General features: G+C 35.1%; 2 protein-coding genes across 7 annotated transcripts in view; one reads left to right on the forward strand and one right to left on the reverse strand.

Annotated features, from left to right (window-relative positions):
- The window catches only part of LOC111059011 (pre-mRNA-splicing factor syf2), an 81,631-nt gene that overhangs the window by 13,002 nt on the left and 55,364 nt on the right, over positions 1-13,265 (forward strand). For 2 of the 6 annotated variants that reach the window (XM_022346606.2, XM_039424086.1), the window contains exon 4: positions 104-281. In XM_022346606.2, the coding sequence (XP_022202298.1) occupies positions 104-269 (166 nt within the window). In that variant the 3' untranslated portion in view covers positions 270-281. Of the gene's footprint in view, positions 1-103; positions 3,165-5,086; positions 5,285-10,170; positions 10,310-13,265 lie in introns of those variants that run through there. The other 4 variants (XM_039424082.1, XM_039424074.1, XM_022346605.2 and 1 more) reach the window with 4 other exon arrangements.
- On the reverse strand, positions 5,256-6,301 carry LOC120350513. The gene is made up of 2 exons (XM_039424184.1): positions 5,902-6,301; positions 5,256-5,472 (listed from the first exon to the last, which is right to left on the reverse strand). Exons 1-2 carry the CDS (start codon positions 6,124-6,126, stop codon positions 5,290-5,292), a joined length of 408 nt encoding a protein of 135 aa, XP_039280118.1. The 5' UTR covers positions 6,127-6,301; the 3' UTR covers positions 5,256-5,289.

Raw genomic sequence — 13,265 nt, forward strand, 5'->3', positions numbered from 1 at the left:
CCGGTCTTCAATGTAACTATTTTGAAGGCTGCACTTCAGTGCATGGGCCGTGGAATCTAGCATTTAGACCTACATAACGCGGCTAATCTGCTATTGTTTGCAGGATTTCGAAACGTGAGAAGTACAGCAGACGCCGTATGCATAACGACGATGCCGACATTGACTACATCAATGAGCGAAATATGAAATTCAACGAAAAGCTGGAGCGGTTCTATGGACAGCACACAACTGAAATTAAGCAAAATCTGGAACGTGGTACTGCAGTCTAAAGTGCGCGTAAGGTCGGTGCTTATTTTATTCTAGTAAATAAGACTGTGATTGACAGTACGTATTCATCGGTGTTTCACCAGTGACCAAATGTGTAGAAATGATAAGATAATTTGTAATTCTTGGATGGCTCTCTTTATTCAACTCTAGAAATGAATGCAACAACATTTTTGCCCATTTGACTCGAATTGTTCACCCAAATCATATCTGATTGGGAAAGAGTCAGTGGCATCTATATACACACTTATAATTTACTAGTTATTTACTAGAATAAGACATTTATATAATAAGTACAATATAATTGTATATTCAACTTGAATTATCATTAACGACATGCATTAATTATCATTTTTGATAAACATAAGTATTCAGTACTCTCCAAATTCAGCCTGAACTGGTTTCACTTTGTACATTGAAATTCACTAGGAATACTCATAATCGTGACCCTCTGGCATGATTCGTTCACTCTTCGACATGATTTCTCTTTTTTGCTCACTTTGCCACTGTGCCACTTGAATGGTAAGTGCAATCACGAGCTTGTTTTAACTTTAAGCAGCCTCTCGCCCTTGCATTATCTCAACCCTCCTCACCATAAATCGCCTAACTTTAATCCAGTAGGACAGTGTTCCAAACGTTTTGATCAGTAAATTGTAAAACTGAAGTATAGTAATTTATGAGTTGCTCTATTTTAATATTCAATACTGCAATGATGGCTGACTGCATTTCCTCTTTTGAATATTTTCACATTTTCATCCCATAGGAAGACATAATCGGCATGTTCAATATAATATATAGTTTTATGCAACTGCTCGACATAAATTTATAGAATTAAATATAAAATCATATTCATTTACATGATAATAATTTATTATATAGTTCTATAATTTAAACATTTATCCTTAGAGGAATCAAAATGGCTTAGTCATTCTTGATAAATTGATAAACCTATAAGGTCTCAAAGAACTAGATGATTTTTGAAAGTAGATAATTCAATACAGTATAAATAAAAGTCTGTTAACTTGGTTCATGTGAAGTTGGTTGTAAGGGGTAAGGACATATTTTAATAAGAATGCTTCTGTAGTTGGATCTCAGAGGTCAGGTATAGGTCTTCAGTTTTAAATCTATAATTTCCTTAAGACACCCACAATACTTTATTCAACTTTTTTGAATCTATAAGTTCCTTCGATCTAATAAAAAGCAACTTACCTCTTAGCAGAAGTTTCAAATTCAACTTATCCAGAGAAAAAAGCAGTTGTCATCAACTGAAAATCAGACTGACTGTCTGACTAAATTGTGAGTAGTATTGTCAATTTACTTACTCTAAAAAAGTCGTCATATGGCACCAACAAAAAGCCTCCAGGTGGATCGATCCTGAGCATCTTCTAATGTAGCTCCAAGCAGTGTCTTGGCTATTGAAACGGTCCCTGATTTCTCTGTTATGTTTCCTCCTCCATTCTCCTTTTTCGTATGTGGCCTATATATCTTACGTAGGAATTTATTTTCATTAGCTTTTTCTCTTCCGTCTTGGTTATTCTCCAAGTTTCAGACCAATATAGTACCGGACATATTGCTTAATATAGTCAAGCTTTGTTTTGTGGAATAGGAACTTGGATCCTATATTTATCTGTCTCAATACTGCATGCAAGAGGCCATCGTATTTCTTGTATTGCTAAACATCCATATTTTTCTCATGCAGTTTTTCTGCCAATTACATGTCACAAGCTCCGGGAATTTCTATTGCTGAAAATTGCTAAAATTTCATATTCACTCTGTTTAGAGCGAATCCTATTTGTTATTCGTATACCCTGTACAATCTACGAGACTGTTTGTTGGTGTTTCAAAACGTGTATTTTTTACAAGGGGGGTTATTGGCCCAAAGCTAAATCCTCAACATGGGTAATTTGTTTGGGTGTTTCTTCCTACTCATTGGCCATCGGTTAGGCCTACTTATAAAAATATGGAAATATTTACATATGCAAATTCTACAACATGTAGGATTTACATTCTGCATTTCACTTCATTGATTTTTCGGTTTAAAAATGACAGAGCTTTAAACAATTTGAAAGGTTGAAATAGATTTTGACAGAATTATGTCGAATTCCATCTTTTGATGCAGTATGTCTTGGAAGCAATATTTCCATACTATAAAATATTGTTATATCCAATCGAATCCTCGATTGATTATCTCTTAATTGTTATCTACTTCTCAAACCATTTATACTATTTGAGAAACCTGTTTGCGCAAAATCCGTCATTGCCAAACTAGATATAATTTAGCCAAACTCAGCTACGCTTCATAATAAAGAAAGAGATAATCGTAATGCTAATATTCAGCTAATCGTAATGGAATAGATATTTCATTGGAAGAGTACTGAGTTCATTCTTTTAATAGCTTTATGTAAATGTTTCAGATTTGAGAAACCAAAATAAAACATTGTAAACAGTGCAGGCTATTGGGTATCCATAAGTGAAATAAGACAAGCTCAAAGTCGAGGATGCTAGTCTATCTAGAAATGAAGTATCCCATTGAACATGCTCGGTTGCAGCATATGGCTTGCATGATAATAATTGCAGCAAGAAGCCAAGAAGCACAAGAAGCCAAATGATATCCACCTTGAGTATTTTTGGAACAAAATTATTATAATTGATTTTTCAAGTGTGCACCAGCGTCAATGTTTAATGGGGCGGAAACAGATTGTTAGCAAACGTCCTTCATTTGATGAAATTCCTATATGATTGAGGCTAACTTCCAATTCATCCTACTCAATTGATCTTATTTTTCTTAGATCCAGGATACATTTTATATTGATTAATATAGTCTATTGGTTATGGTATAACACAAACAGTGATGTTTACTGCTCTAGAATTAGCCAATTAAACAATATTTGTAATGAGTACATTATTTCATTCATTTATAATATTAAGTTACCCATTGAAATTTTTCCCAGGGTTGAAAAATGTAGGCATTTGAGTCTTCACCTGCTACGATGCAGGTGATGTTCATCTGCTTCTTGTACTAGGCAATATGGGTGCTAGGCAATATGAGCCATTTTTTCTCCATTTTTATGCTAATTTCATAATAAAAATCTTAAATCAGATTTTAATTTAACCCATTGAGCGATTTGGCAGTTATCAGTCTTATTACCATTCGTGTAAAATAATATGATTCAGGTTTGATTATGTGATGAGTAAAAATGAAGAAGATACCATAAACTGGTATTCACATTGTTGATCTATTTACACTGTAATTGAAATATAATACTGTATTCAACAACAAACAAAAATAATCCATGACTAGCCTAATTAAACCTCCTGAGTCCCGAGAAGGTCATTCCAGTTAGAAATTATTTTCTTGGGTGAAATTAGGATAACAATGGATCAAATCACATATCCTTTTAGTTTTGAAGACAAAAATGTTAAAATATCCAAATTATAGATGGTATAGTATACTATACCTTGGGTCTCTATGAAGTCCATGCTTGTCTTACTTTTTTTCTAAAGGGCAATCTCAACAATTACTCTGTAATGTAAAGTTTTGGTACAGGATAAGTAAATAGTCAACATTTATGATAATAAAAGTTTATTACTTGATGATAATGTTAAATATTTAGTCATAGAAGCTACAGTTTGTCCTGTTTCAAGTTGAATTATTTATGAAATTCTTCAAAGCAATTACTGTCAGCATTTAGACAAAGAAAGACGTTACATTTCTTGCAACTAGCCCTACAAAGTTTTTTGCATCCTGGCAATCTACATTTTTTGAACACTGTTGTTTTTATTTTTGTGCTCTTCGTTTTTCTTTCTCATGTAATCAGGAGGAATTGGAGTGATACGTTTTTTTGGTTGTGGCTGTAGCTCCTCAGAATCAGACTCACTCACACTGTCATTCCCTACATTGCTAGCATTGCTAACTTCTCCCCCAATATCATTTTGAATTCTCTCATCTGCATTATTCCTTTTTTTGAACCGGTTTTATCAATTATACTTTGTCTGTATTCGATCCAAGAATTTGTGACAGCAAGATCGGTAAAATGTAACATTGTCCGAATTGTCCATTTTTTGTTCGGGCTCTCATTGGACAGACAGCATTTATTCTGTCTGCAAGATCGATTCCCCCCATGTTTGAATTGTACTCCCTAATAACTGCCGGTCTTGTAACAGTAACAAATTTTTTCTCTTTTTTCGACCATCTCTCACATGTATCCAATGGTTCAGAGGCAAAGTGACTGGACAACATCAATAAACTTTTGTTGTCCATCCATTTTGTGATGCACATTTGGTGGTCAGCTCTAACCAGTGAATCCATAGACCCTCTGCCCTCGGCCAGTAACTGCTTTTCTGTCTTCAATCTGACAGTTTTTGGAAGCCTGTTTGATACAACAGTCCCTGTGGCCTTGATGCCTTTTGATAGCAGATTGTCAACAAGTTTTACCGAGGTAAAATATCGGTCATGATAAATGTAGTGACCAGGCTTCAGTGTTCTGACTAGAGTCATAACAGCTGCCTCACCCAATCCTAATGATTGATACTCATCAGGAAATGTAGTCTTCCCCTGGTCAAACAAAAAATCGCAAACAATTCCATTTGGATTGGCAAGTACGAAAACTTTCAAGCCTACTGGATTTAGTTTTCCTTTCACATACTGCCTGATTCCACATCGCCCCTCAAACGGTACTATCATTTCATCTACTGCAATGTGAAGAGAACGAGTCTGATTCAAACAACCTTCCCTCACAAGATCAATGAAAGGCCTAAGTTTCTATAGCTTATCTTTCAATTTCATCTCAGTTGAAATATCATTATCAAATATTACTTTCAGGGAGGTCCGCAGCTTGAAAAATCTGTTCCTATTCATCGCATCAACTATCACTTTCACTTGCCACCTTTTCTGCCAGTACATACTGGGATACTGCAGACAACTCATCATCATGGAGATGCCGAACCAGGTCTTTATCTCATTAGTAGTTGTAAAGAGGCACTTACTAGTTGAAAATAAAGAGGTTTGATTTGTTTTATCAGCAATTATAGTTCAAACAAAGCATTATCTACGTATTGGCTGAAGTAATCAAGAGGATCCCAGCCCTCAGTGTCATTTCTGGTTGTTGAATCAAGCAGAGGTGGATCTGGAGGAATGAAGCCCCTGCGACGCCATGTGTTTCTACTCTCAGGTTGTGAAGAAGTAGTCTCATCGATAGATACTTCTTCCTAAAACAAAAGAAAATACCATTTAAATAGTTTATTTCCTTTCAATTTCAACAAGATTTCAATTCATTTATTCAAAAGATTACAATGTTGTGAATAGATAAAACACAGTTAATTGTCCAAATCAATTTTTTCCCAAAATTTCAACCACAGCTGATTTTAGTTGAGAATGAAATAATTTTACCTGATCTTTATCAGAGCTGTCAATGGAAGAGTCAATTTGTTGTTCAGGTCTACAAGTCTACATTTATAACTTCACCAATATTTTTATTTGAAAGAATATTGATCAAAATTTAATCACCGATACAGCAAAACCTATTCATTTGATGAATAAAAACACAGACAATCGACCAAAACGACTTCTTTGAAAATTTTGATTGAAAACTATTCCAACCTCAGCTGACTTTACTTGAAAATAAGAAATAATTTTACCTGTTCATCATCAGAGCTGTCATTTGAAGAGTCAAATTGTTGTCCAGGGTCAGGGTTAGGCAGATAATTTGGATCATTGTCCTCGTCATCTCCATCACTGAGGTCGATATCTGAGGCATCTAATCCATCAAATAGAGCTGTTTCAATCTGGAGCTCATCATCTGTAAAAGAAAAAATCATTCTGTACAATTCAGGTAGTCTATGTTCTGTACAATTCTGCAACATGAAATCACTGCAAAGCTACATTTATTGTTGCTGTATCCATATTTTGAAAAAAATCATCTGAAAAATTCAAATTTTTGGTTGGGTCCAAGTTTTGATAGAAGTACATTCCAAATTTCAAAGAAATCATTGATTTTCTTGGAGAATATAAAACTGTAAGTTTACTCTAAAAACTTAACTTTAAAAGTGTAAAAAAAGAGTGGATAATAAAGTTGATAACAAAGTCGGAACTTGACTCTTCACAAAATAAATTATAAACACATCTAACAAGAAAAACAGGGTTTAGTCCCAAGGTATAGGATACTATACCTAAAAGAGATTTTGGCTGTAGAAAATGTTATTCAAAATATTTTGGCTCAGAAATGTGCATGTAATATCGCCTGATACATCTAGAATAATATCCATTACTCATATTAGTGAAAAAAAACTCCAAATTTACTTACCAATTGAAATAAGTGCGTGTTGATCAGAGGTTGAGCGTGTCGAGTCGGCCATATTTTTCTGATATGCTTTGGTGTAGTCAACAGGTGGCGAAGAACTAATAATTGAAGTACTAATGGCTGAAGTTTCTTAGTTGGCTTAGAAAATTCTATAATAGATGTCGCTGTGAGCTGAATGACCGATTTTAGTTCACGATTGTTCACACTAGCAGCGTTGAAGTAGAGTATAGTATACTATACCAGAGGACCCAGGAGGATATATATATTTTTTCTATTTCAAATCCAAGAACTGTTGTTTTTACCAGATATGAACTAAATCTAAACATTATAGATTTCGTTTCTCTATGTTTAACCATATATCTCTCAAGTTTATAAATAGGAATAGTTTTCCTGTTTATCGAGGGATTTATACTCCCTTCAACAATCACTTATTAGTGTTGAACCAGGCAAGATTCACTTTTGAAATGAATTCAAAAGAGTTTCACCATCCCTGGCTTCAACTAGCACAACCTAGTAAAGCACATTTAACCCCCCCCCACACTCATTTACCCCTCGCATATTGACCACGATTATATTTTGATCTCCCAAATTGAGCCATTTATCAATGTACTTAAACTTCGGTGATGAATTCTTATTTTCCGCCAGACAAAATATAATCCGCCAGATAATCAAAAACTAGGTGTTAAAAGGAATAAGGCCCATATCTCTGGTTTCAGTGTTTTCAAAACTTTTGGAAAAAATTGTTAAAATATGACTCCTTAACTTTCTAAATTCGAACAATTTCTTCTATTGCCGTCAGTTTGGTTTCAGGGAGGGTTTCAACACTGAAATGGCTCTTGAGAGTTTCTTGGCTTCAATACATAACAATCTCAATTCCAAATTGCCTTCTTGTGTATCAGGTCTATTTCTTGATATAAAAAAAGCTTTTGACACTGTAAATCATTCTCTACTACTTGATAAGCTGTTAAGAGCGGGCATTAGAGGTGTTGCGCATAGTTGGTTTGTCTCCTATCTGAGTAATCGACACCAATATGTTTCTGTTGGAAATACGAGAAGTGAGGTTTTGAGTGTTGATTATGGGGTGCCACAGGGTTCAGTTTTGGGCCCTGTGTTTTTCCTCATATTTATAAATTATCTCTTTTCAGGAGACTTTAATGGATTGCCGGTCTCATTTGCGGATGATACTGCTTTTTGCGGTGCAGACAGTGAAAATCTATTTTTCAAGATGCAGGAGGATTTGCATAAATTACTTGTCTGGTTCAACTGTAATGGTCTTTCTCTGAATGTATCCAAAACCAAATATTTGCTTTTTACATTAACCACATCTTGGCAATTTCCTTCAACGCTTAAATTTCATAATTACGCATGTGATCAGTTGAAATGTGATTGCCAAATAGTACAGCAATCTGACAGTGTAAGATATCTTGGTGTATTGTTAGATGAGAGGCTCACATGGACCCACCATATGCGTAATTTAAAAACATATCTTTTGATACTTTTAAGAAAATTCTACTTTCTTAGAAAACTTTTACCTCAACCGGTTTTAAGACAATTGTATTTAGCTCTTGTAGATTCTAAGTTGAACTACGGAATAACCTGTTGGGGCTCCACTTATAAAACACATATAAAGCCGTTAGTCACTATGCAAAAATCAATAGTCCGTGTTATGAAGGGTGTAAGGAGAACCGAGCACTCATTCCCAATTTTCCAAGTGTACAATTGTTTACCTTTGCGCTACATCTATGTTTTTAAAGTATTATCTTCTTTCTTTATGCAATCCGGGGATCGTAGTAGGCAAATGTATGAGGGTTATCATTTATATGCAACAAGAAGTGTAACAAACTTCCCCAAATTACTAATCCGTATTGCAGTAGTGATTGAACTATTGCGAAGTAAACTATTCTCATTCTAGATACATTCAGTACAGACCTCAATTTATAGAATTTGTAAGATATAAATTTCAATCTATTGCAGATGTAATCAATATGCCTCTTCACTTGAAGCCCTCCTCGATTATAACATCTAAATATTTCAAGTGGCTGGTTTTCTCAATCTCGGGACAATTACATTCGTCGTGATCATTACTTACATTACAATTTAAATGCAATTTAAGTTGGCAGTGAGTTACCTCATGACCTGTAATACTCCTAGAGAATGCAATGTATTTAGTTTTTTTAATATTTAGGCTAAGGGAGTTTACGTCTAGCCATCTCTTAAGTGTGGAGATGCCTCTAGAGGCATTTCTATAAACGTCTCGCCAAGTTCCATCCCCTAACAACAGTACAGTGTCATCCGCAAAAGAATAAACTTCACCACCATTGAGGTCTAACTTTAGTATATCATTTACATATACCAAGAACAAAATTGGGGAGAGTACTGTCCCTTGGGGTAGGCCGTAACCAGTAAGTGGAATCTCACTAACACTGCTATTAAGTGATAAAACTTGTTTTCTATGTGAGAGGTAGCTTTCGAATAGTTTCAATGGGATTCCTCTAATACCTATCCTATCTAGCTTGATAAGTAATGGACCATGACACACTGTGTCATAGACTTTTGCCAAATCCAGGAAGACAGCCAGACTTTTTTGTCCTTCATTCAGAAGATCTGATACGGAATTTGAAAACTGTATTAGGGCATCATCGGTACTTTTATTATTTTGGAAGCCAAATTGAAGATTTTCTATTATTTTATTTGTGTCAAAGAATTTAGTAACTTGATTCTTGATTAGTTTTTCCATTATTCTGGACAGGGAGCTCAGTAAACTGATTGGTCTATAATTTTCTGCCTGACTTCTATTGCCTGATTTAAATAAAGGTTTTATCTTAGCTACTTTGAACAAATCTGGAAAAATACCTTTCTCGAAACATTTATTTATAATAAAAGTGAGTGGGAAAGCAATGTGATTAGCAATTTTCTTTAAAGTTGAACTATTAATACCGTCAATACCTGGACTCGTATTATTTTTTAGGTTTGATATAGCATTTATCACATCTATCTGATTAACTGGGTTTAAGAAGAACGAATTCGGCAGCCTGGAGTTGTCTTTCCTATAATTAAATTGAAATGCGGCTTGATTGTTAAATTCGGTATTTTATTTGCATATTTTTCACCAACACTAGTGAAATAATAATTTAATTCATGAGCACTCAATTTCATGTCATCTCTTTCTTCCCTACCCTTATCAATAAGTTCGTTAATGTATGACCATAGTTTTTTGACGTTATTCCCACATTGACCTATTTTATGTCTATAGTAATCATCTTTCAGACTGATCAAAGTACTCAGTAGGTTCCTATAGGGTTTAAATTCATTCTTCAAGCCAATGTTTGAAGGTTCTTTTTTAATTGTTTAGCCATCCTGTCTCTTCTATTGATAGATTCAATCAACCCCTGTGTAATCCATGGCTTTAATTGTCTTTTTTATGTTTTAATTTTATTTCCATTGAAGATAGGTGTATATAATATGTCAACTTATTTATAAATGTTTCAACCTTTAGGTTCAGTGTATTATTATCATGAACATGAGCGTTAAGGAATTCCCATTTTCCATTCTGTAAATATGATATAAGTTTTTCAAAATTTGTTTTAAAGATTTTATTAATTTGCAGGGTTGACGGTCGAGATACAGTACCAATTATATTCATGTGTAACGTGGTTGCATAATGATCGGCTATATTCATTTCAAAAATATTAGCTATTTTTGGTTGTATGGAATTATGAGTGTCTTTATAGAAAATATGATCTATGCAAGATTTATTATAGTAATGAGTAATTTCAAATCGTTGTTCTTATGTAATTTCAATTTCTCTGTAATTTTTTACCTATTTAAGATGCCTTATTGAAGCTTTCATTGGAACAATGTTTTGAAATTACTCATCAATCAAAATATCATAGAACCATCTGTACTCCTCTGGAATGAATTGCAGCTGCTCTTTCAGATTAAGTTTTTTTCTGTGGATAGTTCCCCTGTTTTCTGTAATAATCTGGGGATGGAGAAATCCATGATGCCCGTGAACTTTTTTATATAACGCTTTATATTCACCTGTTTGAAAGGGGTGTTCGGGGCATATGTCTCTTTGAAAAAGTAGAATCCATATTCATCCTCACGAATCCACTTTATTCCATCTCTGAAATGCACATTTTCTCCCAAAACATCCTTTTTCCTCTGATAAAGCTCCAACTTTGTCATTAGGTCATCAGTTTTACGGAAATGATTCCCCATATCAATAACTAAATTTTTCTTACTTGACTTGCTGATGATCTCTCGATATTGCTCTGGTAGATAAATGCATTGATGTTTCCTTATTTCTTTTTCAATTCGTCCAAAGTGTCTATCGCTGTCAAGGTAGGTATGTCCAACTTCGGGGAATTTATGATCAATAACTTTGAAGGCACCTTTGTTTATCAAGTATTGATACAAACATATCATTAAAAAAATTCTTATTCTGTCCAGTAACTTAATAGTTACTTGAGAAACTTGACAGCAGAATTCAGCACTGACTACTCACTCTGGAAGGCAGCTAAAAAAATAAAACGAACCATTCAACAATCTCCTCCTCTCAGAAAGCAGGACAGACAATGGGCGAGGAGTAGTGATGAAAAGGCACAGACATTTGCGGATCATCTTGTAAACGTTTTCCAGCCAATCAACTCAGGTGAAGACGAAACTTTAGAAGCGGATGAGAATATCTTACAGCCGAATCAAGAAATAATGTGTGTCACAGTAGAAGTGAAAAGAGAAATAAGAAATCTGAATAACAAAAAAACCCCTGGATTTGACATGATAACCGGCTCAGTCCTCAAACACCTACCAAGGAAAGCAATAGTGAAATTAATAAACATTTTGAATGCTTCTTTCAGACTAAAATTCGTACCAGGAATATGGAAAGTAGCAGAGGTTATAATGCTACTGAAGCTAGGTAAAGAGCCACATGAAGTATCATCATATAGGCCAATATCATTGTTACCGGTCCTATCCAAGTTGTTTGAAAGGATTTTACTTAGTAGGCTAAAACCAATAATTGAGAGACAGCACATAATTCCAAATCACCAATTTGGCTTCAGAGTGAAACACTCAACAATAGATCAAGTGCATGGGATTATAAATGTAATAGAGAAGTGCTTAGAAGAGAAACAAATTTGCTCAGCAGCTTTCCTTGATATAGGGCAAGCTTTTGATAAAGTATGGCATGAAGGTCTCATTTTCAAGCTCAAAAAAGTGCTACCAAAGCAATATACAGATATATTACAATCCTATCTCACTGACAGATACTTTAGGGTCAGGCATGAAAGTTCATATTCTGATTTGAAGGAAATTAAAGCAGGAGTTCCTCAAGGCAGTGTTCTGGGACCAGTTCTTTACCTACTCTATACCAGCGATATTCCCAGCCTTGATGAGAATACTACAGCAACATTTGCAGACGACACAGCCATATTATCAGTAGACAGTAATATACATATTGCAACAGAGAAACTACAGAGATCCATCAACAAAATTCAAGATTGGACTAGAAAGTGGAGAATGAAATTGAATGAAACAAAGTCGATTCACATCAATTTTACCAATAAGAAGGACCTGCCCATACCAATAACTATCAACAACCAAGTTGTACCATATGCTAATGATGCCAAGTATCTAGGTATGACCTTGGACGCAAAGCTTCGCTGGAAGGCCCATGTCAAGAAGAAGAGAGAAGAGCTTGGAATCAAATATAAGAAGCTGTATTGGCTGATCGGAAGAAACTCTGTCCTTTCAATCTGAAACAAAGTACTTCTGTACAAACAGATATTAAAGCCAGTATGGACGTATGGTATACAACTTTGGGGGTGTACCAAAGAAAGCAACATCAATATCATTCAACGTTTTCAAAACAAAGTGCTAAGGAACATTGTGGATGCTCCTTGGTATGTCAGGAACAGTGATCTTCATAGAGACCTTCACGTCGATCTGGTGTCCACCGAGATCCAGAGGCATGCGGAGAGGCACGAGGGGCGACTGCACCAACATGACAACGTCGAGGCGATCCAGCTGCTAGACAATGGAGGGTTGGTGCGGAGGCTCAAAAGGAGGAAACCGTTTGAACTAGTGTAGTGCTTGTTCAAGTAGTGTCCAGTGAAAGAGCAGAGCAGTGATTGAGTGGATCTAGCTTCTATAGTGCAGTCAATAAGTGTACATATTAATTAAACAATAGCAGTAAGAGTTTCTAATGAGAAATTCACTGTTCAATTTTTCAAGTAGTAATTTAGGATAGAAAAAATTAGCTCATTAGTCTTTAGACTAGATGGCTATAGTATTGACCAATAGAAAAAAAAAAATTCTGTCCAGAGCATGAGTCGGACCAAATTATAATTTGCTCTTTACTTTTAAGCTGATCATCAAGTTCCAGTGCAGTGAGCACTGAGCTTATAACCTCAGAACTACCTCTGCTTGCCTGGTCCTCAGTCCAAGTACAGAAAATGGCTCTGGACCCCTCTTTGGTTGTTACATGTATGCCTAAGTTGTAAAACCAAGCCTGGCGGAGGTAGAATGCCTTTGATGTGCTTAGGCGAGGTAAGGGCTTGGTTTGTTGTAAATCAATAGTCAAGTATGCAACTTTAGAGTCTCTTTCAGCCATTTCTCTATCTAATTTCATGAGTCCGTTCAGATTTGTACTCGTCACAACGCCAAATTTGTTTATTATCGGTTAAATACTTAACATCATTG

The sequence above is a fragment of the Nilaparvata lugens genome, chromosome 1 (assembly GCF_014356525.2).
Source record: "Nilaparvata lugens isolate BPH chromosome 1, ASM1435652v1, whole genome shotgun sequence".
NCBI classification, from domain to species: domain Eukaryota; kingdom Metazoa; phylum Arthropoda; class Insecta; order Hemiptera; family Delphacidae; genus Nilaparvata; species Nilaparvata lugens.

Excerpts from the sequence above, each read along its gene's own strand:
- LOC120350513 (XM_039424184.1), bottom strand. The coding sequence starts at position 6,126 with ATGTTGCAGAATTGTACAGAACATAGACTACCTGAATTGTACAGAATG. Across the intron at positions 5,473-5,901 it reads ACAGCTCTGATGATGAACAG|GAAGAAGTATCTATCGATGA; the intron begins GTAAAATTATTT and ends CTTTTGTTTTAG.